Source organism: Lonchura striata, chromosome 10 (genome assembly GCF_050655825.1).
Source record: "Lonchura striata isolate lonStrDom1 chromosome 10, ASM5065582v1, whole genome shotgun sequence".
Taxonomy (NCBI): Eukaryota; Metazoa; Chordata; class Aves; order Passeriformes; family Estrildidae; genus Lonchura; species Lonchura striata.
In genome coordinates, this window is record NC_140712.1 from 14,767,994 (window position 1) to 14,795,423 (window position 27,430).

General features: G+C 42.0%; 3 protein-coding genes across 6 annotated transcripts; 2 read left to right on the forward strand and 1 right to left on the reverse strand.

The window, feature by feature from the left end:
* The first annotated feature begins 208 nt into the window (after positions 1-208).
* SQOR (sulfide quinone oxidoreductase) lies at positions 209-8,678 on the forward strand. Of its 2 annotated transcripts, none has more exons than XM_085588295.1 (10): positions 209-675; positions 1,484-1,735; positions 2,059-2,229; positions 2,686-2,739; positions 4,285-4,479; positions 5,330-5,539; positions 6,018-6,201; positions 7,007-7,074; positions 7,875-8,053; positions 8,220-8,678. In XM_085588295.1, the coding sequence occupies exons 2-10, from the start codon at positions 1,502-1,504 to the stop codon at positions 8,275-8,277; spliced, it is 1,353 nt and encodes a 450-aa protein (XP_085444421.1). In that variant the 5' UTR covers positions 209-675; positions 1,484-1,501; the 3' UTR covers positions 8,278-8,678. The 2 variants fall into 2 exon arrangements, with proteins under 2 accessions (XP_085444421.1, XP_021393194.1); XM_021537519.4 differs by having other exon boundaries at positions 209-256.
* A 244-nt stretch (positions 8,679-8,922) lies between these two features.
* On the reverse strand, positions 8,923-12,130 carry LOC110474254 (nicotinamide riboside kinase 2). Of its 2 annotated transcripts, XM_021537521.3 has the most exons (8): positions 11,792-12,067; positions 11,544-11,634; positions 10,880-10,925; positions 10,574-10,760; positions 10,281-10,352; positions 9,523-9,629; positions 9,229-9,320; positions 8,923-9,119 (listed from the first exon to the last, which is right to left on the reverse strand). In XM_021537521.3, the coding sequence occupies exons 1-8, from the start codon at positions 11,815-11,817 to the stop codon at positions 9,114-9,116; spliced, it is 627 nt and encodes a 208-aa protein (XP_021393196.1). In that variant the 5' UTR covers positions 11,818-12,067; the 3' UTR covers positions 8,923-9,113. The 2 variants fall into 2 exon arrangements, with proteins under 2 accessions (XP_021393196.1, XP_085444422.1); XM_085588296.1 differs by lacking the exon at positions 11,544-11,634 and having other exon boundaries at positions 11,792-12,130.
* Positions 12,131-14,332: 2,202 nt separating this feature from the next.
* Positions 14,333-20,142, forward strand: LOC110474256 (CDC42 small effector protein 2-B). 2 transcript variants are annotated; one of them, XR_013340665.2, is made up of 5 exons: positions 14,333-15,065; positions 16,461-16,668; positions 17,080-17,181; positions 17,704-17,899; positions 19,262-20,142. XR_013340665.2 is itself a non-coding variant. In XM_085588779.1 (3 exons), the coding sequence occupies exons 1-3, from the start codon at positions 16,615-16,617 to the stop codon at positions 17,776-17,778; spliced, it is 231 nt and encodes a 76-aa protein (XP_085444905.1). In that variant the 5' UTR covers positions 16,469-16,614; the 3' UTR covers positions 17,779-17,909. The 2 variants fall into 2 exon arrangements, 1 of the variants encoding a protein (XP_085444905.1); XM_085588779.1 differs by lacking the exons at positions 14,333-15,065; positions 19,262-20,142 and having other exon boundaries at positions 16,469-16,668; positions 17,704-17,909.
* The last annotated feature ends 7,288 nt before the right edge of the window (positions 20,143-27,430 follow it).

Below are 27,430 nucleotides of genomic sequence, written 5' to 3' on the forward strand. Positions count from 1 at the left end.
GTTTGGGATTAGAGTTTCAGAACTTTGGGAAGCACGGGGTTGGAACTGTAGGTGCCATCGGCACCTGCCCGGAGCGGAGCGCCCGGCTCAGCCCCTCGCGGGGGTTCCGCGACCACCCCCGGCCCGGCCCGGCCGGCCCGCGGCCTTTGCCCGCGGCGGGGCAGCGCCCGGAGCCCCGAGCTCCGCCCCGCCGCTCCCGGCGCCCATCGCACTCGGGCCCGGGCGGTGCTCGCCGCCCTGCTCGGCGCGAGGAGCGGTGAGTGCGGAGCGGCCGGGGGTCCGTGCTGCCGTGAGGGAGCGCGGCCGGCGGGTCGGGGCGGCGGGGCCCCGCCGGCGGGACAGCCCGCGGGCCGCCGCGGCCTCGCCGGCGCGGACGGGGTCGTGGCCCCGCTGCCCCGCAGGGCGGGTGCCTCGGCCTCGGGGCCGGAGCAGGCTGCGGCAGCGGCCGCCGTGACAGGAGCCGGGGGCTCGCCGGCTCCGGAGCCGGCTGGGAGCTGCCCGAGCTCGCACACGTGCACGGGCGGAATGCTTGAACTGCCGGTCTGCGGGTAGCTGTTTAAAGAATAGTTGCAACGCTGTATTTCTTGCCAGTAGGACTTCTCTAACTTTATTTATTCCAACTTCCTTCAATAAACTGCTCCGATGAAGTAGGCAGGCTGAGGAGCTTAGCATACGGTAGGTGCCCTGGAGAGGAAGAAACTGCAGTTGTTCTGAGTTTCTCTGCATGAGCTGCCATGCTTGGGTTACGTGTTTGTTCTGGGCTCTAGTTGAGATTCTGAGGTACTGAGCTGTCTTGCTCGGTCTTAACTATGATTTCTTTAAAGTCCACTTTCTCTAGTATTAAACAGACTTACTCTAAAAACATGCAAACAAATAACCTTAGAGTGAAAGGGAAAAGAGATCTTTAAATGGAGGCACACATTTTTAAATATCTTAAAGAGCTTACTGCCTGCACAGATGATAAACAGCCTTCTAAAGTGCAACTGACTTATTGTGGAGTTAGGTGTTTTGCTGTGACTGGGGAGGGGATGAGAACAAAATGTTTGCATCTTTGAAACCTGCAAAACAAAATTATTAACATTTGTTTTACAGTGGATGCCTTTGAAATTTTTCCCTCTGTCCTAAATTGTAACTGTAAGGATTAATAATGGGGTATTATAAAGAATTCAGGGTACACAGACATGAGAGATGTCAAGATAGCACATAAAGGAGTAGAATAAGTTGCTCAGCTACATCTAGTGGAGAATTTTTGAAGCTGACATTTGGAGATTTTCTTGAAAATATTTGAGGTTTCAGGTGTAATTTTGAATTACACATATAAAAGTAACATAAATGAGTAAATAAATGAAAAAGCTGTAATTCTTGCCTGATGACTCAAGGAACTTAGTACTATGACTTTTGCCTTGAAAACTAACCTAGGCATTTAAACAAATATAAATTCTGCCTCCTGCAATTGTTACTGGTGCCTTTCCTTATCTCCTAGCTTCCCACTTAATGAAAGATGTCAGCAATTGGAGCAGTGTCCTCCTGCTCCTGTCTCTGTTCTGGTGTGTGGTTGCTGAAACCAGGAATGCAGAAGATGAGCTCCTTTGGCTTACACACAGCAGCCAGGTGTGCTGCCAAGCATTACTATGAAGTACTTGTGTTGGGTGGAGGTGCTGGTGGAATCGCCATGAGTGCTCGGATGAAGAGGAAAGTGGGGGCAGAAAATGTGGCTGTTGTTGAGCCAAGTAAGGTGAGTGTCCCTCTGCTGGAAAGCACTGTAAAGAATAAGCATTTTACATGTGACCAGATGGGTCTGATTCTCTCTAGCCCCACATGTTTTTAACTGTGGAATGTAACCCAGCTGACCATCTTGCCAAAGGTTTTGTATGACACTTCCGTCTTCCTGAGATTTATGCATCCCTGCAGCTTTGTAATGGAAAAAACTTGGTTATTTATACAGCTTCTTTTGTTAAGAATAATACAATGTTTAGAGTACATCGCTCCTGTTTGGAGTGATGTGCATTTAAGTCCCTTTAAACAGTTTTGAAATGTCCATTTGAACTTTTATTTCAGACTCATTACTATCAGCCCCTGTGGACCCTGGTTGGTGGTGGTGCAAAGCAGCTGGCAGATTCTGCACGTCCAATGGGAAGTGTAATGCCTACAGGTGTTGAGTGGATCAAATCTCAAGTTATAGCATTGGATCCAGATAAGAACTGTGTCTGGCTGGAGAATGATATCAAGGTAATTTTTATTTTATGTCATGAGTCCTGTCCTCTTCCTGCAGATCCCCTTAGAACTGCCTATTGAGCAAGGCCTCCAGCATCTAGGAGGCTGGGAAATTCCAGTTAGTCTTATGTACTTGATCCTAAGATCTTTTTCTAATAAAAATTGTGATAGATAACTAGGTTAGAATAACATCAACTTAAAATACTATTATCATAAGCCTTTGCCCTGTTTATGGTGAACTGAACAGAAAAGAGAGAATGTTTTACTCTGGATACCTTGGTCTTTGTGTAACAAAGGCTGTATGTGTAACTCATAATGCAGTTAGCATTTTAATTAGAATTCTTAGAGCTTAATTTATGCTACTGATGCTCCCTATATCTTATTCCTTGTTGCTGTCAGGTAGCTGAAATTTACTTGGAAGTATTGCTTTGGTTTCTTTGTCTAAAATACTTTTTGTTCCTTACACAACAGGTATCTTACAAGTATCTGATAATTGCTCTTGGAATTAGTCTGCATTATGAAAAGGTATTTGTTTTACAGTAATCATATATTTACTAATTTTAATAGCATCATATACATTCATAAAAGTAAATGGCTTTTCAGAACTGTTTATACTGCAAGGTATTGAACACTATGAATTAAAGAGCTGAAGACAGACTAATGACTATATTCCTTCCACAGATCCCTGTGTAAAAACTCAAATTACCCTTGGGAAATCCCTTTATGACAACTTTGTTGCATCTCTGTGGTAATATCAGCTGATGGGGCAGCAAGTTAAACCTAGAGCTTTAGGCAGCCTGTAATGAGATAATAAGGTGTGCTGACTGGAGTCTGGGGCATCTGTAATGTAAATGGAACGAGGAACACAGAGCAGTCTTAATTTGAGCTACCCTCACCTTTCTCAAAGGATGCACTTCAGAAGGAGCCAGCTGAGTTACCAGGCTTGTGTTTAAATAGGTCCTGGGGGCCCTTCCCTTGTGAAAGGTTTCCTGTACACTTCACACTGTGGAACTTAGAGGAAAATATTGGTGCAAGAATGACCACAGTGATGTGTAGGAGGAGGAAAACACAAAGACAAGATGTCTGAGCAATTTGCCTCTTGTGGTTTTACCCTGACCTGAATATGATGTAGTATCTGACAATATATTTAAGTATCTCTTTGAAAAGCTTTCAAGATACATATCAAGCAAGTGCTGGTCTCAGTTAGCTACAGTCACAAATAAGCTCTGGTGATTAGGTCAGTGGAATGAGGAGTTTCAGCATGTTCAGTGACCCTCCTCTCAGTCTTCATAACTATTGTTTCAGTACAAGCTGATAAAAAAATTCAGTGTTCACTAGTAGAAGCCATGTCAAACAGTTAATCACACTCTGTAATGAAAGCTCATAGTAACTTTAAAACAAAAGTGGACACTTGAAAATGGGGAATGGTTTCTCTTCACCAGCAGTGTATTCTGGTGCAGACTGGAACATCCCAAACACATTGCAGTGCATGTAACATGACTCTATATTCTCACAGAATTTCTGCAATTCATTATTTTTAAATGGGTACTGCATCCTTTCTCATAAGCAGATGCTCAGGTCATAGTAGGAGTAATAGAGAAATAATTACTGGGTATAGATTAGCTAAAACAAAATGACCCTAGGCAAATACAAGGTCTGTATCTGCAACTGACTACAGAAAAGTTTAATTCACCTCTTAAATTTTCATAATGCTTCTTTTTTACATGATTTTTACTTGTGATGATGTGGCAGTGACTTTTTATATTCTTACTCTGAATTTCAGTCTACAAAAACTCAGGACCAGGTCTGCACTAAACAGTTATGCTCAGGTGTTGCAGACTAAAGTAATTTCACTAAATGTACATCGACTAAATCATATACTAAAATCTATAGAGAATAACTGTTTTATTGCTAGGCCTATTTTTAAAAATACCAAGTAGCAAGCAAGTATGGACTTTCTTACTGATAGAAACTTTTTATGTAGTTATTTCTCAGTCTGTATTTAATACTTGTCAATGATGACAAAACTTTTGCCATCAGTACTTGAAACCTTAATTTCTCTTTTCCTAGATCAAAGGCTTGCCTGAAGGTTTTAATTACCCTAAAATAGGTTCCAATTATTCAGTCCAGACAGTAGAGAAAACATGGAGAGCTTTACAAGATTTTAAGGAAGGAAATGCTATCTTCACTTTTCCAAATACTCCAGTGAAGTGTGCAGGGGCTCCTCAGAAGATTATGTATTTATCAGACGCATACTTGAGAAAAGTAAGTCTTTTTTACCCTCTCTGCTAGTGGTTTTTCTCACAGTTGGAAGGAAGGCTTGTTCTAAGGATTTAATATTATCTTTAAAACAAATATAAACCACATGAGAGTGCTGTGACTCAGGATTGATTGTTAAAATGACTGAGTTGCTTTTTCATTTTTATTGTATGTAAATATTTAGCATATATTTAATACCAGAGAAACTTGTAGAATTTAGAACTTCATACTGAAAAAATGGCTTGCCCTGCTTCTGGTGAGCTGCAGATACAACTGTTCTCAGCCTAATTTATAACTATACATGCTGGACCAAAATAATGATGGCTGGAATTAAATCATTCTTGTTACTTTAAGTACTTAATACCTGTTGCCATTTGTCTACTAGTCTGAAAAGTGGCTATGCTTACTCCTTGGGGTGCATTGTCTCAGCATCAGGAGGAGTCTTAGCCAGGCTGTTAAAGCAAGCTTAGTGGAAGCAAAAGACAACTTCAAGTGGAAGTGTCAGGCTTCATATGTGTTTCATGAGCTACCTACTGGGTGAGTACCTGAATTATGCATAGAAGTGAAAATTTCAGAAGGTTTTTTAACACCAAACTTCTTCAAGAATTTAACCTGCATAGAGCAGTTCCTGAGTGCTTTGCAGCCACCTCTTCTCACGAGTTGTTTGTGTGAGGTATCTCAGTACCTCATGCTGAAAGGTCTACCTTCTAACATGCTGTGAAATATTAATTAAACATTCATTAATAATTAAACTGCATGAATAGTTTTTATCAGCTCTTTAGTAGTGCACCACAGTTCTTTTGTCTCTTCTTGTCAGTTTCTTAATAGAAAAGGCTAATTGGATCTCCTCCTGCAGACAGGAAAACGTTCCAAAGCAAACATCATGTTCAACACCTCACTTGGTGTGATTTTTGGTGTTAAGAAGTATGCTGATGCATTGCTTGAAGTAATAAAGGACAGGAATATTGCTGTTAACTACAAGCGCAGCCTCATAGAAGTTCGAGCAGACAAGCAAGAAGCTGTGTTTGAAAACTTGGACAAACCTGGAGTGACTGAAGTTCATCAGGTCAGGAGCTTTCAGAGCCCTCATTTGGTTCTCTATATTTTCTTTGTGTACTGCAAAGTAACTTCTACTTTGTTGTTCTACTTTGCTGTAATGCAGTCTGCTTCACTGTGTATTGCTGTTCCCCCTGAGAGTATTATCTCTAACTTTAGCAGAATATTAAAAATTTTGAAGCCTAGGCAAAGAGAAGAAAAAAAATGTCTCATAAATTATGCCTGGAGTCCTGTATGCCATGGGAATGTCGCACATGTGTATGGAGGAAGGCAAATTGCTTCCACATGGAGTCGCTTGATAAGGTTCATGTTAATTAAAGGATGCACTTGAAATTTGAGAGCAGATTTTCATTCTATATATTTGTGTTTAAAGACCTAAACAGACGCAAACCCAAGAAGCATTCTCTCCACACTGTGCTGATTGCCTTATACCAACAGATAGTTTGTTCTGATGAGCTAACCACCGAGTGCCTTTTCTTTCTGTTCAGTATGAAATGCTTCATGTCACACCCCCAATGGGGCCACCTGCTGTACTCATCAACAGTCCTGTCTCAGATGAAAGTGGCTGGGTGGATGTAGATAAGGAGACTCTACAACATAAAAAGTATCCTAATGTCTTCGGTATTGGAGACTGCACCAACCTTCCAACATCAAAAACTGCTGCAGCTGTAGGTAAAGTTGCATGTGTATGTTTGTATATGTAAATGACAAGAGTGGAGTCACAGTAAGCTTTTTGTTTCGTTCACTACTTCAGTTTTGAGCTTTCAAAAAGACAAAAGTCTCCTACGCCAACTAGCTAGCTACAGACCATATTGGTGTCACTAACCCAATGGTACTGTTGTTCCAGATGCCTGAGATTAACTAATTCTATTTTTTGTGTTCACAGAATGTCATATAATTAATGAAGTATTCTTGTATTACATCATCATTCAGTAATGAACCTTTCTTTATCTTAGCTCCTCACACATCACCTAACTGATAAGTCACCATCAAAAAAATCACGTTCTGGCCTTGTAGCCACAGGTTCCACAATTAAAACACTTTTAAGTGTATTGTCTCACAACTGATAAAAGGCATATAAAAGGGTAGAAAAAAGCCCAGGCTGTACAGTATGTTATTGGTGTAATAAAAGGGTGGGGTACTTCAGTAAATGGGTCTACAGTTACAGCACTCAAAATGAAACACAACTTCAGTGTGCCAGAATGTCAGTGTTTGATAAGACTGAGCAAGTATAATTTATCATAGGAGAATGGGCATAGGCTAAAAATACTAGCTCAAGTTTCATTAAGCTTTCGTATGTTCGAAACAGTGAGGCTAAAGTCTTAGTCCTTTTTATAAATCTGGAACAGTAAACTTACATGTAAGTTCAACTGCAGTTGAATTGTCCAACAGAATGCCTGGCTGCTACTGTTTGCTTTAGTAGTGACAATTACTGGCTGAAACAGTCTTAGTACCTTTGTGTTTCTTTCTTATTTAGCTGCACAGTCTGGAGTCCTTGATAAAACTATTTCTCTGGTAATGAAGAACGAGTTGCCAGTTAAAAAGGTACTTAAAGTTCTTGTCTTAGGGAGGAATTTTCTTGAATGTTTTCTTCCTTCTTATGCAGAAAGTCTTGCAAGTAGGTGAGTGTGATTCAAGTGTGTGAACCAGAAGGCAGGAAAGGTGTTGCCTCTGCAGTTGTGCTAAATGGTTACTTGCTGCATGTCAGAGTAGTACTGGAAATAACTGATTCCCTGACTTCCGAGTTGAAAGGCTAGAGGCTGATTCATCAGGGTTTTCATCAGTGCAAATAATTTACTTACACTGTTAAGGTAATATGGCTCCAGAAAAACTCTTGCAATCTTGCTTCTCCGTGTAGGACATAATTTTCTAAGGAGTTAACCTGAAACTTCTGTACTACAGCTGTTCGGCCTAAATTATGTTCAAATTTGTTCTTGCCCTTATTTTTATTTCACACATGGCTTCCTTGGGGGCACTATCCTGCAATTCTCTGGAAATTCTCATTAAAGATCCTGTTGGCTCATTGAAAAAACACCAGTTCTCACCCAGATCTGCTGGTCACTAGTTCCACTAGTTACAATAACCAGCCATTAATGACATTATGCCCTATTGTTCTAGGTTAGGTCTAATTTAAGCAATGTTAAGCAGATTACATTTGAAATAGAGTGGCTTAGTATTATGGTTAATAAACCAGAACTGGCTTAGCAGCCTTCAAACTTCACTGATACACTGGAAATGCAGAAACCTCCCAGAAAGTTACTTTGAAATGTGAATGTTAACCATGGCTTGTAAAACCTCAGCCTTTAGGTTTTGGCCAGAATAATAAGTGGGTATTTTTATTGCAGTATGATGGATACACTTCCTGCCCACTAGTAACAAGCTACAACAAGGTGATTCTGGCAGAATTTGACTACAATGCTCAGCCTTTGGAGACCTTTCCCATTGACCAGAGTAAGGAGAGAACAACCATGTATCACATGAAGGCTGATATGATGCCTCTGCTCTATTGGAATGCACTACTTAAGTAAGTATTGAAGAAAAACAGTCACGTAGACACCTGTTCTGATTTAGTTCCTTGCTAGAATAGAAGCAAAGTATAACCTTAGTTGTGATCAAAACACTACCATAATGCTCATCTCTTCACAGTACAGTCTCTTATAAGGAAAAAAAACAACTTTCTCTGTTTCCAGGGGATACTGGGGAGGACCAGCTCCCTTCAGGAAGCTAATGCATCTGGGCTTGAAGTAACTGCTGGTTCTCAGCATTGGTTAAAACCTTCCAAAGAAGTGGACCGGTTTCACAATGGATCAGTACATATCTTCTCTCTGGGAATACCTGGCAGGCATTTAAACTTTTTTAAAATCAAGCTTTGGTCACTTTTCCCCCTACTATGGATTAAAGCCTTCATAGTGTTATTTCTGTGCTCTTTTATGTAAACTGAGGCCTTAAAGTACTTTTGTATTTACACAGGAATCTGACCTTGCCTTACCCTGCAAATTACTACAGGAATTGCTAGAACAATCAATACTTCAAAGCTTTTGTGTATGTAAAATTTTCTTCCTGAACCTAAACTGATTTATTTGCATCCAAGATCAATGCATGTGCTGGATTTAACAGTGATTCAATATTAGTAAAATGGCCTGAACGTCTCCAGTTCTCGTATTTTTTAAGAACATCAGTCCTAGTTTCTAAGCCTACCTGCTGCCTAATTCTTATAGGAATGCATGCAGTGTTTTGAAAGCAAGGAAGTCAAAGCAGTTGTGTGTGTATATAGATAAACACACTCTCCTAGGATGGTTGAGCCTCTTCACATCAGTTCCACTATAATGTTTTAACCTGTAACACTAAGAACATCATGGAAAGAGTCATCTGAGAACACATACTGAAGCACAATTTAGGATCACAGACAAGGGGGAAGTGCTTTTTAATTATGGCCATATAGAATTCAGTTTTGAAGGGGAAGGTTGAATGAAGTTGAATTTGGGAGTTGAGTCTTCACAGAAGCTGGAACTTTAGAGGCAGTCAGGTAGACAGCATGGAGCAAACAGGAATCATCTTCACTCACAAGAATTGGCAGCAGCAGGTTATTTCTAAACAGAAAGATAGTTGTGAACATACTGTGAGTTACAGCTTCATACTTTTCCAACACAGGTTTTAAAAAGTTTGCCTTTGAATTGCAACATAGCCTGGACATTATACCTGGGTGTTAAGCAGTTCTTCAATCTTATTCTGGATCTGTCCATACACATCATTAAACAGCTCCTCCTTTGATTTTGTCCCATTCAAATGCACTTAAAGAAAGTAAAATAAGAGAACCATAACAGAGTATCTCTGTAAGCTTGCCAGATCTTCATTTAAATAGCATGCACCTAGCTGGCATCAGAGAAATATACTCCCTCTACCTGCTTCATCTCCTCTCATGCATCTAACCAGTATGTATTGCACAGGTTTGAAAAGAAATCTCATTAAGTGCTTTTGTCATTAAAGACTTACCCACATCAACTCCAAGTTCTTCCATTATCTTCCTGTGCTTTATGTACATAGGCCAAACATGGCCATCAAACAATCCAGGTGGATCCGGTACAGTGTAATTCCTTGAACTGTAAATTAAGGCATTGTTACTCACAAGCAGTCTAGTAACAGTTCAGGAAAATGACAGATCCTTCATTGGGATTCTCTACACATTAGTATAAGCCCACTGATTCCAGTTTGGTTTCTGAGCTTATCAGAAGTTACTAGTTAGCAAGACCTGCAAGCATCAAGTTACGCAAATAAATGGAAATTTGATGTGCAGGGCCAAAGTGCTTAAAATGCAAAAGGGCACTTCCCAAGACACACTGATCTAAATATGGGTGAATAAACTCTTAAAAGCTGTAGCAGAACTTTGGGTAAATTAACTGTCTGCTTATTCCTCTTGAAATGTAATTCATGTTTTCATTTGCACTAGCAACAGTATATGCGTGCAACAACACAGCCAAATGTAAAACCTCAGATAGTTCAAGACCTGGGAACTGTGTAACTGGAAAAACAGCATGGGAGAAAGCCTAGTGAAAGGTGTGTGCAGAAACTGTTACATGCATGACACAACAGCTTGGTGGGAAGTTTTAGGTCAGTTTGTTGAAGGAAGCTAAAGTCTTCTAACTCAGCAGCTACATTTGCCTTTATCCTTTCTCATCTAAAAGCTTCCGAGAAACAAAATCTTGACTCTAGTAAGGCATTATTGGGCTAGCAGAGAAGTCAGGCAAACTTACCTTCTTCTCCTTTTACACTCTTCATATGGAATGGAAAGAAAGTACCGATGGTGGAACACATCAATCAGTGGCCTGAAAGAGACACCTGTTTGGTTACACCTCGAATAATTAGTAGCAAAACCCAGAAATGCAAAACTATATCCATTTCCTCTATTTAAACCTACCTTTAGACTTGTGATACCTAAACTTGGCAGTAGTCAATGCCAGCTGCTAACTCTTGGTTTAGAACAGGTCTTTTTATTCCCTTAGAGGTTTGCCCATTCCATAAAATAATGTAAAAATCAAATGATTACCTGTAGGTGTAAAGTAGGAAGCCTTCAACAATAAGAATGTGGATTGCTTCGTCTCCTCCCTCCTTATCTTCCAAGATCGGGGCATCCAGTGTGTTGTTGATCCCATGAGAACGTTCAAACTTGACTGGGTTTTTTATCCAAGCATTTATGGTACTCATCATAGCTTCCATATCTAATGCACTAATCACTAAGACAAAATAGACAACTATCACTAAGCAGTAATTAAATATCATCTACTAATATAGTCAGTACAAAATAGTGCTCGTAAAGAATCAACATGCTTTGAAAATACTAACAAAGGCTTACCATCATACTGTTTAAACCCATCTTCAACTTCTATTTCATCTTGGGGCTGAAACAGTAACAAGAAAACAAAACAAACTTGCTTGGTCTGGACAACTACTGAGAAGCTCAATACCCATTTCAAAGCAAGATTCAAGATCGAAACCCTGAAGCTACAAAGGGGAATCTTAACCCTCCACCAGGTTCCTTTGCGTGCAGATAAAACGAGCAGTACGATAAAGCCGCCTGCTCCTGTATCTGGCCACGGCCACGAGCACGGCGCTCCACGGAAAGCCGCGGGGACCCGCCATGGCGCAGGCTTATCCGGCCGCCGCACGGCCCCGCCGGCAGCGCGGCCCCGCGGGCAGGGCGGCCCCGCGGGCAGGGCGGCCCCGCGGGCAGGGCGGCCCCGCGGGCAGGGCGGCCCCGCGGGCAGCGCGGCCCCGCGGGCAGCGCGGCCCCGCGGGCAGGGCGGCCCCGCGGGCAGGGCGGCCCCGCGGGCAGCGCGGCCCCGCGGGCAGGGCGGCCCCGCCGGCAGCGCGGCCCCGCCGGCAGGGCGGCCCCGCGGGCAGCGCGGCCCCGCGGGCAGGGCGGCGCAGGGCGGGCGGCGCGCCAGCGGCGCGGGCGGAAGCCCGCGGGGGTCACCCCGCGCCCTCCCGCGGCCGGCAGGGCCGGCGGGCCCGCTCACCTTGAAGAAGTCATCCTGGTGCACCACGCTGCAGTTGGGCAGGGCCCGCATCAGCCGGCGGGTCAGGGTGGTCTTGCCGCCGTTGGTGACCCTGCGGCGAGAGCGCGGCCGTCGGGAAGCGCCACGTGGGGGCCGCGTCCACCCCCCACCCCCACTGCGGCACCGGGAGGGGCCGCGACCAGAGACCCGCGCGACCCGCGCCCGTCCCGCAGCCCGAGCCGCCTTCCCCGCCCGGTCCCGGCTCTCACCCGCCGATGCCGATGATGATGTTCATGGCGCGTCCGGCGGCCGCCCGGCCCGACTCCTACTGCCTGTTTCTGAGGGGCTGGGGGGGGACCCGGTGTCTCCGGTACCGGCCGTCTACGTGCCTGAGCCGGGACCCGGGCAGAGGGAAGGAAGGGGGCCGGAGAAAGAGGAGAAGGTGGAGAGGGGAGAAGCCAAACGTCAACTGCTGGGCAGCGCCATGGTCGCTCAGAGCAGCAGCAGGGCCGGTCCGCGCCGCGCCGCGCGCTCCGCAAAGGGGGGCGGTGCCCGCGCGCGCGCGCCTTCCCCTCGCGCTCGGCCGCGCCCATTGGGCGGCCGCCTCCTCCGCGTAGCCAATAGGAAGCGGCTTTACGCAAACGGCTCGCGGCGATTGGCCGGGGCGCGCTCACTCACGCCCAGCCGCGTTACAGCGCGACCGCCTGAGGGCGCGCGCCGGCATCCGCGCCGGGGAAGGGCGGAGGCGGCAACGGCGGCGGCCTGGCGCCCCCTGCTGGTCCGGGAGCGCAGCACAGGGCCGCACACTCCCCTCCCGTGAGGGCGGAGCTGCGGCAGTGCCGGGCCCTCGGGCCCGCCGGAGCCTCGGCGGGGCCCCGCTCCGGACACCGGCCCGGTTCTGCAGTGAGGAGCTGCGCTGGGGCCGAGACCGGCCGCGCTCCCCGTGAGGGAGCGGCGGGGCGGGAAGGCCGCGAGCGCGGGGGTGCGCGGGGCGCCCCCTGTCGATGTGCCGGGCGCAGCGCGGCCGCCGCCGAGCATCGCTGCGGTTCAAGGTCACGGCGTGTGCCCGGGCCCGCCCGGGCGACGCCGTCCGGGACATCGACACCGAGGGAGTCTCCTCCGTAGCCCTCTCGAAATGAGGGCAATTCCTGCTTTTCCTGCTTCCCTCCTCTGTTTTTCCTTGGCCATCATGTTTGCTCCTCTGCTGTGCCTGAGGAACTCTACCTTTTCTTGTTAAGGCTTTTTTTCCCCTTCTTTAAAGAATGGAAATTTATGATCTTAGCTTTTTTTTAGTAACATTAAATTTCATAATTTACAAGCCACTTAATCCATTCAACGTGTTTACATTATTGGTGGTAGGTGTGTTGCCAACCTTGCTTTTCATGATTTTTACTGTTTTTTCTGGTAAGCCTGCAAGCAAACCTTAGTTGGTTTCTTTTGCAGTTATTTTTAACTTCCAAGCAGAACACATACTTTGGTCTCTTGGCTTTTCTTCTTATTTGAAGGGGAACAGGCACTTAGTTGAAAATAAAATTTTATTTTCAAGGTTAAGGTAATATAGCTAACTTTTACTTTGAAATAGAGGAGCTGCCTTTGTGATTTGGGGGGTTTTATATGTGAGGAGGGTTTTGTGGGGGGTTTTTTGTTTGTTTGTTTGTTTCGGTTTTTTGTTGGTTTGGTTTTGAAGAGTTATTTTTAAAATATATGTTTCTACTTAGCTTTGGAAAGAAGGATGTCCTCGTAGAGTACACCCCAATTTCTTATGTTAAAAATCCTACACACCTAGATTACTGAAGGGTTCAGGTAAAACCTTATTCTCAGCTTTCTGTGAAGCTCCAGGATGGTAGACCAATATATTCATTTAAGATACATAGTAGCATCATTATATAGTAATGCATTTGAGGAATGCATCCCTGTAATCTGTACATACACTGGTAAAATCAGGATGCTATTCCCAAGCAGCTAAGCTCACTCTACAGCAGATTCTAGCTGTTTGGCCCCAAGGCTTTTCCAAAGCCTTAATAATTGTTTTGTACTCTTCACCTTTTTACCAAGCAAGATGCACTCTCTAAGTGTCATGCTCAAAACTAATACAAGTTTTGCTGTCTTTTGCCACACCTTGTCATTCAAATATGTAAACACACAACTGTTAGAGGATTTGAACATGATGTTGGTGTCAAATGAGCAAAGGAGGTATAATGAACAAATTAGAGGTATGGTGCTTTTTAGAAAGGCACTTAGGCTAAAATACACTGCTCCTTGCATGGACTTGGTATTGACAGAGCTGGAATGAAAATGACAAGTGGGCCCAGCAGTAATCCCAGTTTAAGGCTGAGTTGGGACAGGGGGAGGCAGCCTGTGACAATATTCACTAACTGTACCCTCGTTGTCCTGCACTAACAGCTCGAGGTAAGGATTTTGCATGATCTCACCTTGAGTCTAGAGGCCAGTTGGGAAGAATAATTTTGTTAAGTGATATTATTTACCAACATTACCATGTGTCTCCCTTGTCCATGCAAAGATTCAGGGTTTTGGTTCTCTTTGGTTTGATTCAGACCAGTATTTCCGCTGATATTTTGTAAGCAAAATACAAAAAGACTTTGAATACTTAATATACAGCAGTGGTAGAAGAAATTGATTGTTACACTCAGGGAAGTTTATCTCAACATTCCCAAAGCTCTGGGGTGCTTTAAGGCCCCGGGCTCCAGCAGGGCTGTGCATCCTGCCAGCACATCCAGCATCCGTGTCTGCGCGTGCTAGCCATTCCCAGGGCCTTTGTCTCCCCGCCTGGATGATACTGCTGCCATGGTGAAAAACAGAGAGAAAGAACAACAGGATATTGTCCCGTTCTGGTCTGGGTGCCAACTGTGACAAAATGTTGTTTTCTCCTTGCTTCGGGGATTCTTGTTGGCTTTTAATTGTCTTGGGTGAGCCTGGAAACATTAAGATGTTTTTAAAATTCTTCTAGTTAGTGTGGAAACCTTGAGTCTCCGGGAGCAAGGTGGTGTCCCATGCCCTGGCACAAACATTCCCGTCCTGGGGGATGATTCTCTGAGTCATGCAGAGGAAAAGAAGCGTTCTGATGTAAAAGACAACAGGAAGGCGTTCAGCACGCCGTGTGCCAGCAGGACACCTGCAGGGCTGCCGCAGGGGTGGAATTGAGCCACAGGCTGCATGGGGAGTGCTGAGAAAACTGCACGGCTGCACAAATCTGACGCCAAAGCAGGGCTCTATTTTTGGTCTCCGCTCGGCGTTCCTGACACCTGTAGGGACGCGTGAAGTGCACAGGAGACTTGTGCAGCACCTCCCGGAGCGCAGGAGCCGCCGCGGGGCATGGGAGCGCAGCGCAGCGTTCCTGCTTAGCCAACAGGACTAATTATAACCCAGGAATATGAACTGTAAATGTGCTGAAGCTGCCAAGACGGGAGCTGGGTGTGTGCCAGCGCTTGAATGAGGACACACCATCCTGTCAGGACTGTCCGGGAGCCGAGGCACGCGTGGAGCCCACGGAGGGAGATGGACACGGGGTGCGGCAGGAGGACGGTAGGCGTCCAGCTGGTGCTCTGGGGTGGGCACGGGCTCGGGCTGCTTTGCGAATAGGTGATCTCCGTGCGGTGACACGCTTAAGAAAACCTTAGCTTTGATGTGCTCTCATTAACATGCAGCAAGCCCGAAAAATCCACGACTAATGTGAAGTGCTGGCAAAAGCTTTGACTTCTGTATGTTTTTATGGTTGTGTGGAGCGCTGTCCCTCCCTGTGGTGATAAAGACCGTTGTGAGGGCATGAGGTGAAAAATGGTAATTGAGGCAGATAACGAGTTGCATTAGAACCACCTAGGACAAACTGGAATAATATAAGACATTCTGCAGAAATGTATCATATAGACTCCTTAAAGCAAAGGGGCAGACACAACAAGAGCTTTGAAAGATAAATTGAAGAAATTTAAGAAATCTGCTTGAAGTGAGACATGATGAAATGTTAGAAAACCACAAAGGTGAAAGAAATAGAGTGCTAATTACATAATTGTGGGACTACATAAGAAATGCCTATGAAAGAGGAAATGCCTATGAAGCTTATGCTGGTTTGTTGTGAAAGCTTTAGTGGAGGCTCAGAAAGACTGAATTGATGAAACTATACTGTTTAACTTCTGTTAAGCTGTAAGCTTCAAAAAAAAATAACAAAATTTTCTTTAAATGAACATGTTGTGATATTGTTTTAATGACTTGGGGTATGAAAAATTTGATAGCAAAGGCTACTCTATAACTCAAGGTTTACTATGAACAAAGATACATTAAAAAAAAAAGAAAAAAGTCAGTAACTACTAAAAATTAGGCTGTCTCCTGGCTTCATGGTACTTAGAGTCAGTGAGTTTCCTAGTTGTGTCTCCAGTTCAGGATTGCTAGGTTAATATTTTTATACATTCTGGGAAGCTCTATACTCTGATTAATGTTTTTCTTGCTGGTATGCAAGGCTCCTCTTTTCTCTTCTAAGGGCTATTTGGAATTGTAGAAGGTTCTTTGCTTTGAGCTCTTCCCTATCTAAGTAGAGTAACCTTATCATATGTAAGGCCTCATTTTGTAAGTGTTAGTAGGTCAATCTGTTCAAAGCTGGTTTCTTCAAATCAGAAATAATTCATAAGTATTGATTAGCTTTGTTTAAAACCAGATCACAGACTGTTAAACAAGACTTCATTCTAGCATAGATTTTATCACATTTCTATAAAGAACTTCCAATACTCTCTGTGAGTAAATATGCAGAATTCTTAACCCTTATTTCTGATGTGAACATAGTAATTTTAAATTGATGCTTCTCTCCTCTATAGGCATGTTTATGAATGTAACAGTCTTGGTTTAGTCTTAGGAACTGCCTGTTGCTCAATAACTGTTACAAAACTTTGATATATTTTAATATAAACTGAAATATTAATCTCTTTGCAGGTATACTTATCAGATGCATTCTGTGATCTCTACCAGTGAACCTGCACAAGCAATTCCTTTCTAAGCTCACTCTAGGAACTGCACTTGTCCTTGTACCACTCGAACTCCCAGAGAATTACAATTAACAAGACCTTTTTACTTACTGAGAAATATAATGACTGAGTTCCTGGTTTGCTTTAATTGGTGCAATGGTGAACAGCCCCCACCGGTAGGTAGATGCACAAATGCCACCCTTTATTGGATTTTAAATTCTGTCTTCCAGTTATGTGGGAAACACTTTTCATTACTGTTGTTTTGATTAGTTTGGGCAAAGTAGTGCAAAAGCTAAAATCAGTCCTGTTAAGCTATGTTTTAACTGTGTGTTCTTTGCCAGAAACTTAGACAGTGTGACTGTTTGTAGTTCTCAGGCTCTGACTTTCCAGCAGTAAAGAAAACTTAGCAGGAATAAAAGTGACTTTCATAGTGTCTTACTGTGAACAGTCTGAAACTTCAGCCCACTTGCCATGAGGTGTCATTTGGGGTCAGTCTGGCTATCTATTTTTATCTTGGCTACCTGCTTCTGGCTGAAAGCTGCTGATGTTTTCTGAATGGAGACCTAAGATATCTTATTTTCTCATAGAAGAGGCGCCGGAGGCTGGACCGGAATATGATAGGAGAACCAATGAACTTTGTGCACACCGCGCACATCGGGGCCAGAGAGATGAGTAGTGACTATTCCTCAGTAAGTGTGCACCTCTGGGACAAGCACAGATAACCTGTAGAGCAGGTAGCTAATAAAATACTAGACAATTATAGAAGAGAGAAAAATTTTGAGGGTTTTTTTTTAAATCAATAGTGTAGCATCAGAGCAGAACTGTCTTTTGGTTTGTAAACATGAGATACTGTGGGTGATACACGGAACAGGAAATGCTCATTTCCTCAGTATCTTTATACACAATGAGAACCTTTTGGATACAGATTCTATGGATGCACTTGATACAAAACCAAATCACCTTGAAGTCAAAGCTGTGCCAGGGTGAAGGATATAAGAATAAGTGGATTTTCTATAGCAAAATGCATCTCAAACACTGACTTAAAATAGTATTTAACAGTCCTGGATTTAGTAATTATTTCTCCCTACTACAGCTGGGACTCAGCACTGTAAACATATGGCCCACCTGCCCTTTCAAAGTGATGCCTTTAATAATTGTTCTGGCAACCAGAATTTATAAGATGCATGTTCTAATAAGCTTTTTTCCCCTAGGCTGTGTCAATTCAGGACCACATGAAGTCCAAAGGTGGCTACACAAATGGCACTTCTGCAACTGTTGAAATATAGGAAATTGAGAGAAGGCTGAAATCTGCTCTGTCTTATGAGGACCCCTTGGACTGGATGGTGCTTTCATATTCTCTAAAACCTTGTTATCATGGAGTAGGGAGAGTACCTGAATTAAAAATAGGTCAGTACAAGCTTTGGTGTTCTTTGCACAATATCTTCTGAAGGAATTATTGTAAGTTATCCTTAAAATGGTCTTTCATGGTAGTGTTGTAGTAACAACTGTAATTTGTCACTGTGGATGACTTCCTAGCTGTGTCCCAAAATCTTCTCAAAGATGTCATATAAGATGGGATTTGAAGTCAGTATGAATTGTCTGGGATTTTGGCATCTTTTTCTCCTCTCAGGAAATGCAGAGGATATTTAATTGGAAGGCTTCGCATGACTTCACTTCTTACATGGGCTAAACTGAGTTGCTAAGTATGACCTGGTAGCTGTCAGATAACTTTGGACCTGTTTTTTACAAACTAATGCATAAATCTTTGGTATTTTTAATGCCTTTCAGTAGTGAAGGAACTCTAATGTAGGATAGTTAGCTGAGTCTGCAAAACACAGTGAAACTTCTGCCTTGCCGAGATAACACTTTTGTATCTAAAAATGGAGCTTTTGCAAGCATTCTGACTCTCAAATGAGACTTAGAGCAAGAGATGTGTCCCTCAGTGACTGGGCTGCCTCCCATCAATGCACACACACTGCTGTGACTGGCAGCAATTACTGCAACACAGCTAATTGTACCTACCAGTTAACTTCCAGTGGTGCTACAATATGCTCGCACCTGTGTGTTAGTTTTTCTTGACTTCCATTGAATTTTAAACTAAATATGTTTAAGAGCCCTCTCTTTGTTACCTCTCTGTAATAGTAACCACACTGGACTTCAAGGGATATCTTGCCTGTCCTTCTGGCTCCTTAATTTCAAGACTGTCTGTTTTATATGAATTTAATTTTTTCTTGCATGTGGTGTAAGTGATATGGCCATGTGAAGGACACACGTTTAAAGAATATTGTGAAAAGTTGCAGGAGAGTGTTAAATGGAAACAGCATTTTGCAGAGTTCCAGCACTTAATAAATATTTAAATAAATATCCATAAATATTTGACATATTCAATCTACAGTTTATTACTTAGTTCTTATTCATCTTTCTATTAAGTGATATGACAAAACTGCTGAAGCAAAACTGGGTTTTCCTCTTACTCAATCACTGACAATTGTTCCCCAGCTCAAAATTCCATATGACTACCACTGTAGAAACAGGAAATATGCTTGCTCTCATGGGATTAACTAATTACAAGTGTTTAAATTGCTGCCATATCAGCACAAGTTATGCTGGAAGTCAGCAAACTCTGCCCTTGCTCTCGGCAGAAGATCAGTTATGAACTATTTTCCATTAAAAAAATTTTTTAGCTGGCAAATCTTTTAATTGGTATGATTTTGTTTGTGTATATGTTCAGAAAAACAGCTTTCCCGTCCCCCATATTTTATCTTTTAGGTCCAAAAAGGAAGAGGGAGTATCGCTTTCTGTAACAGTCAACAGCTGATCATAACATTCTGTAACCACATAAGAGGAATCTAATATCCATGTCTTGCTAGATCTTTACTCTTGAATTTGAATGCACGCCAATTTTTAATATATTTTAAAATTAGCATATTTAGGTTTTGCAAGTCTTACATTTCTGCCTTCCAACTTGAGATATACTCTAACAGCCTAATTAAGATACAGAATTTAAAGAAGCTAATTCCTTTATGGTGTTGAGGAAGCAGAAAATGGCCAAGTTGTTTGAAAGAATAGATTCTAATTCATCTGCTATTATACAGAGTTAATGCATTCAGTCATCTTTACATGCCCAGAAAAAGTGGTGATAGGGCAGAAGAAAATTTTAATTAAGAAAATGGGCTATGTTTTGTTACCATTGTAAGAAAACACATTGAACAGGAGTTAGGGTTTCTTGAAGACTCATTCAGTGGATTTAAAATTAGTGGTATAACTAGAAATGAAGGAGTTGGTGAATATTTCAGTTCTTCTCTCTAAAAATAAATGAACAGGAAATTTGTTATTAAACACTTATTTAGAGAAAAATCCTAGTTTCGATCATGTAAACCAAGTACCACTATCTGGTGTGAAACTAACCTATTTTCATCAGACTATATAGTATTAATATAGTACCATAATAACGTGCAACATCATTAAAAATAGATGTTTTGCTATTACATTAAAACTGTCATTACTTTAAAAAAATCTAACAAACATAACACATCTCTTAGGGCTTAGGTATTTTTTTGTTCTGTATTTAGAAACCTTATGTACTTGTAATCTGTCATGTAACTCAGTATGAGCCTACCTTAGTTATAATAAATATGTTGAACTGGTCACTTGCACTCTTTTCATATTGTGGAAAATCTTGATACTTTCTCTGCACTAAAAACCTGTTGGTTAAATGGATGGATCAGCATGGCTTGAATTTTTATTGCACAGAATGACATTTCTCCACTAGAGAGCACACTTTTACATCAAGTCTTCTCTGTTTCATGCAAGCTCTTACTCCATTGTGGGGTTTGGTGGTTTTTTGAGCTTGACTGAAATAAAATACAGAAATAATACCAATTGATTCAGCTTTTTAATCTATATTGTAGGCTGAAGGCCTTACATCAAGACAATCAAGAAGCATTGCAACTGCCATTTTATGGCTTCTTTTTTAGTCAGAAGTAAAATAACTTGCAAGGAGAGCAGGATCAACTGTTTGTTATGTAGTCTGGCAGAGTCTTAGCACTGTTTGCTTCCTTGGGAAATAGAATTTTGGATGGGGAGGTATTTTCAATTCTTGCTGTCTTATCTCTTGATGTTCCTGCTAGGCTTTACTGACTGTTCCATAATACACCTGTGGTCAGTATATAGAAAAGGTATTTGTCTTTTTCACAGCCTAATATGTCTTTTTCATCTCCTGCAGAGCAGCTTTATACAATTATAAGGTGTCAATGCTATGCTCCAAATTGCCTGTGATATGATAACTTGCAACCCACACACATGGTACTATTCCTTTGTATGCTCTTGCTATATTGGGCTACCAGGTGCTGTTATAGATTCCACTCTGTATAGACAAAAAATGTTAAGACATTAATAAATACCCTTAATCTTACTATGCCAGTTACAATAAGCACAATTCAACAGTGTTGAATTCCATGTTCATGAAATTCATTATATGTTACTGGAAAAAGAAACCCCAATCTGTCAGTGAAAGATGATTAAATGGCTGCTCCTGACCATGTTTGGATTTACTTTGCTGTCAGCACTGTGACACTGTCTTGAAAAGCCAACAGTTGAAGATAAGAACAATCTTGTCTGCCTTTCATAATCTCTGTAGAACTACAGGAAGGAAACAGTGGTGTTTTATAGTGATACTATCATATACTCTGGTGAGTGGGTTCCTGTAAGGTTTCTAGATACTTTGTGGTAAATGCTTGAAATTCAAAATTTTAGTTGCTTGCCTATAAAGGTGGAGTCCCGAGTGCCTGAAGGGATGCTGTAAGTGGCTGGTGCCTGGACTTCTACAGATAAACTGTCCTTCCTTCATATACAGTGATTTGTCTGACACAGAAGGCCCAAGGTACTTACACCAGTAATTTTCCTGTTAATATTTATATGGTTACACTGTAGATGTAAAAGGTTTCTCATCATGTACAGAATAGGTCCTCTCTAAGAACTGGCCTGTTTCCTCAAAAGATCATTAAGCTGTGGAATTAAACCTTTCATCATACACAGCTCTAAGCCAGTTTTTCTTTGCTATGTGAAAGCATAAACTCTCTTTGTTATTGCTTAAGTCTTCCTACTGCAGGAAAGGTGTTGAAGAGCTAACAGGCAGATCAGGAACTACAGAAAAAATGAGGTATGGAAGTAAGGAAGATTTAGCCATGGAGAGGCAATGTGGTGCACATTAATAAGAAAGGAGCAGGGAGCAGAACATGCTCATGTTGACATTTCTTATCTGCAATGCACAAGACAGCTTTGATATCAGTTGGAAAATACCCATAATATGTGCATAATTGGTATATGGAGGAAATTAGGCACTTAAATGCATGACTAAGCTGGGACTTTGAGACACAGATTGCCAATATAACTTTAATGAATGGTAGTATCCTCTTCCTGCAGTGGCTTACAAAGCTGTTTTCAGAATGTATAGAGCCACCCACAAAGGTAGCTCTGGTTTCAGCAGTTGCAGACTGATGTCATATTTGTGTTTGAAAGACAAGAGGGATTTTTCTCTTTCTTTCTGCTATATGTGAGATTGCAGATGCTCTAAATGCCAAGGCTTGCTGCACCCACTGGAACTGCCAAATAAAAACTAACATTAATAAAAAATAGCAGTAGTAGTAGCAGTATGTGCCTTTGGTCCACTGCACTGCCAAAACTTCAGGGAAATGAGCTAGATCCAGCTGATACTCAGATTCCAAGTATGAGGAGGATTGAGATTCCAAGTATTGGGAGGATATGGACGGGTTGGTGTGAAAGGTCATGAAGAATTCCTTGTGCCTGAGGAAGGTTGGGTGACAGTTTGATGGACTCTGCAAACTGAGATGCCAGATCACCATGAATGTACCAGATTTCCTTTAACTCTTTTTCTCCTGCTGTTGTGTAGAGAATGGAAAGATGAAACAAAAGAGTGAAAGCACTTTGAGTGGACAGGGATGTTACTGGTATGTGTCCTTGTGCCAAAAAAGCTCCCAGCTTGAGGTGCTTAATACTGAACTACAGCTCCTGTCTTCACCTGTGAGCTCAGAGATGAACAAACCCATAACTAAAAGCTGTGCCCTTTCAGGGAGAATGAGGTCTACGGGACACCCATGGCATGGTGTGCTTTGGCCTCTGCACTGCCTAAACCCAGCTTATCAAGCATTGCAGTATGGCTACTGAACACCTTGTGGTTGTCACTTGTTCCATACATCCTGTAATGTACATGCATCCCATTAGCATGACCAATATCCTAAAATGATACCCAAAACCTTTATCTAAATGGAAGTTCTCTTAACCTAGTTTTAATGTAAGAGATTAGTAATGGCTGGACAAGACCAACAGCTCTGAGCTGTTTGTTGAGACCTCTGCAGTGAATTATTCATGAATTCAAGGCCACAGAACTGTGTTGAAACTATTTTATTCAGTGAACCTTTTAAATTTTTTGTTGTTATTAAAACAATGTAAATGGGAAGAATATTCAAACAAATGTTAAGTTTCCTCTAATATTTGCATATGAATCCAAACCAAACAAAACTAAGGCTATTATTACTAAGGGCCCATCCTAATTCGGAGGCAAAAAAAAAGTTGAATCATGTCTCTTACTGTTTTAATATATTTTTTTTAATATATATGTATATATTTAGACCATCTTAAGTAATGTGTAAGAAAATAAGCCATTCTTTTAAACTGAAATTAGTATGATTGCTCTGGCTTACTGAATTTTTTTAAATGGACTTAAAATCTACATTTAAATCACTGGAAGAGAATTTAATGTGCTTTTAAAGCTGACGTTGGCCTCTACAAGTGGATGACTAATTAATTTTGTGTTTCTTCATCAAAGAGCTAGAAAAAGTGGTTACAGGATTCTTTTTATTTTATGTACAATAGTTTATTTACATGCATCTGATCTTGCTGGTACTTAAGAAATAGGTGTACATTTTACATCACTTACCTGAGTCTAAAGGTGAACGAAGACTGCCCTAATAACCATTAATTAGTGAGCTGTGTGTTATTAAGAATTCATAGATCTGACAAAACAATGGTATTTATTCTAGTCAGAAATCTATTTTTAAAAAATTGATCAAATATATGCAAGTTTGAAAGTCTGGACTCAACATGAGCTGAAGCTGCAGATTAATGGCGAAAGAAATAACCTTTTACATGCAGTTACCCACATTTACTTTTGCAGTCTCTACTAGCAGGGAATATTAAAACCTGACTCAATGCCTCTGAGGGTGTGACACAAGCTTAGCAATGTAATTCAAAAGTAAGGTTTACAGTGCTTCATTAATGCATGCTAATGGGGCCTTGCTGCATAATGGTGTATGAGTAAAGCTTTCACTTGTTTCTTTCAACTAGGTGAAACATTACCTTGAAAATGCATTTCAATTAGTTATTCTCTCTGCTGCATAATATTCAGTGAACTAGGGTATCTCTTCCTTGCAGAAATTCATATTTACTGGTGTTCAGATAAGGCTGTTGGTACATGGGGAATAGTTGCTAAATGTGTTTGTATGAATAAATAATTCTTAAATTCCATCCTTTGTATGTTTTGGATCAGTCTCTTGCCAGGAGATACAGGTCCCACTAGGCTGTTGCACATTTCCCTATCACTGCCATGTGTGCCTGTCTCACAGAGACAGCAGGCTTCAGCAACAATGTTTCCTGTATCCATTTAATCAAGAGGTTTCACAGTGTTATTTTGCTGTTTTGTTCCAGACTCCTGCCAAAAAGCTGTGAAAATATGAGGCACTGAAAGAATTTATAGGATGGAGTAAAATGTTTTTTGGTTAAGCTATTTCCCTTTCCTCATCACCTGCTTTATTCTGTCCTGCTATTCTACTGCCTACTAAATTTCTTAGAAATATGTGCAGCATTTGGGTCAGTGTTCTTTCTTAGTTCTTAGAAATTAAGACATGTTAAAAATTCCTTCATCCCTTTGAAGCTTGTGTATTGATCAGTGAACCGCAACTCCCCTATGTCCTGATACTTGTGTGACATAACTGTTTGACATGTAGAGTCCAGTTGCTTTTGCAATCTTAGTCCTCTAAAAATTATGCAATGTTTCTCTAAAACACCTCATGCTGATAGCCATCCTTCCACATCTGCCTACCTAGGAAGGAACTATCTTCTGTTCATGGCATTTTATGCAGAATTAACAGAATTAGACAATAATTCAAAGTTAAGCTATTGGAAGAGTGAATTTAACTGCAGAAGGAAAATACAGGGAAAGTAATAGGAAAAAGCAGATTGGTTGGGATAAGCTTACTGAAAAGCCAAGAGACTGATCATTATGAAAAAAACATAAATTAGCACTTAATGCAATGTTAAGATTAGGAGAACAGCCCTGGAATCAATGGTATTTTGGATTTCTTTCCTTTTGAAATCATTAGTGTTTAGAAGTGCATGTAAGTGATGGAAAACTGCAGGGGGAAGGAAAGGATAACTCCATTATTCCCATGAAGAAGATTTCAATAGATGCATAGTATCGTTCAAGCAGTTTATTTTCTGTGCTAATTGTTATTTAGGTTCAGTTTCCACTTTCTAATACCTTCAATGCCTACATTAAGTATCTCCATTCCTTAACACTTTTAGGGATGTCTTAGTTGAGTTACAGATTTTATTCCATGCTGATGTTTTGGTTGGGAAAGGCATTATTTTCTGAGCATGCTCTTCTCTCTGATGGGAAGAATTATGGTGGTCTAGAAAGGATACAATTCTTGGTACAGAGCTTTAGTATCTTACACTACTTATGCATTGGGTTATATTGTTCATTGCAAATAAGGAACTTGAGGTTTAAAACTGGAAAAAAGAAAGAAAGATCCTTTAGGCTTGGAAGTCATTCTTCAAGCTCTGAATGTCTTCATAGCCTAGATTTCTTCTGTTGGCATTGTAAATCACATATATGAACAAAATCTAGTTTTCTTGGTGTTGAAATTTGAAAATAGATCATGTTTTTAGTTTTGGTTACATATTACAGCTATTGGTAAAGACTGAGGACTACTGAGGTTGCTAATAAAGATTACCCAAGAAGTTTTCACTGATATCCTAAATCCCCCTGAAATATCTTAAGTTGATATCCTAACCCTCCCTGCCACCCTCCACAGCTTTTCAGTGCAGGTATTTCTAACCCACATAGTCCCACTGGACTGCAGAATATGTGTTTAAGGTAAAAAATGTTTTCCCACTATCTTTAAACAACCATCAAGGCAGGGGATATCAAAACAAGCATACACTTTTGAGAAAGCAATTTCCTTTTATTCAGAGGTAATTGTATTCCTTACTCCTTGGCCCATTTTTATTTCCAGCTGCAGATAGAATAAAAACTGTTGTGTTTTCCTGGGGAACACAAGGAGAAGGATTACTATGTGGCAGGACAGGACATGCCGCCATGGAATCTGATCCTGGGACCAGCTACGCACTTGTAATTCAAATTAAACACTTCTTTTATGCCCAAGAAACAGGGTAATGTACATACCCATAGCTCATTACAGATCACAGAACTGGCCGATTTATTGAAGTAAATAAGTATTCATTTGTCATTCAGATCTTGTTAGACTCAGAAGAAGAGATAGTAGTTGGCGTAAAGTGTCATGGTTACTCTGACAACAGCACCAGAATAGAAACACACAGATGGACAATACTAGCCTGTTTTTTTAAATACCAGTTCTGCATAGAATATTAATTATTAGCTGTGTCATAGTGCGCCATTATCTGTTTAACTGTTTAAGCACATGAAATTGTCAGGCACACTTTTGCAGGTCAGCAATTCTACAAGATGCACAAGCCTGTTCTGTTGCTGATATAATGATGAATTGTAGATTGTCCCTAAGTGAAATAAAAAGCCTGTCTGTTACCATCAAAATATCAGTACTGATCATAACACTACTTATGTACAGGTATGTAAACATTACTCCGTTTTTACAGCAACAGAACAGCTTCTTGACAATTTGCCATAATGCAGTGCGGAATGTTCTCTGGAGATGTTCCATATGCCTTTGTTCATAAATACACAGAGAGGGAAAAACAATGTGTGCGGGAATCTCCTTCCTCAGTAGTAATAACTAATAAACACTTTGTTGCAACTCAAACTAAACGAGTTACACACTTCAGGCTTTGATTTACTGGTGCTGAAGTGGAGCTTAACTCTCGTACTCCCTTTCCATCACACCTCGGCCGTCTCAGTCGTGGCCACGTTCCCTTCTTTCTACAAACATCTTCACCCCTCCCTCTTCCCTGTGCCGGCTCTTCGGCAGGCCCCGGGAAGGGGCAGGGGGCGGATCGCGGAACCAGTGCAGGAAAACCTCCAGTGAAAAAAGGGATGTTGAACAACTTCCTTTGCTGGTAAATCACGGAGCTGTTTCAGCCCATCTCTTTCCTGGAAATCCTTGCTGGTTCTTACATCTGATGCATCACAGCCCTTTTAATACTTTCGAAACCTGACGAAATCTCTGAAATGCGCTTGTTGGGTTGTTGGGGTTTTTTGGTTTTTTTCTGGTTTGTTTTGGTTTTTTTTTAAGAGCAAACGACGCAACTTCCTCAACCTTGTGTTATAGGTCACACTTTGCTATTTTTTGTACTTGTTGCTCTCACGTACGACATCCTGCTATCCTCAACACACGACCCCCCCATGGCTCTGCGAGGGCTGGACCGAGGCGAAACACTCGGGACTGCTTCGTGTCGGGAGACGCGAGGCAAACGCGGCCGTTTCCTCTTACTTGTAGGGGCTCCGAGGAGTTTTAGCGAGCCAGTCAGTGCCTAAAACATCGGGAGCTGCTGCGTGGATACCCCGACACGCTGACAGCCACGGACCCCCCGCGAACGGCAGCGCCACAACACGCGGCCCGGGCACTCGGCAGCCGGGGCGGGGACGCGCCGCGCCCGCCCGGCTCCCGCAGCGCCGCCCCGCCGGCAGCGCCGCCCCGCCCGCAG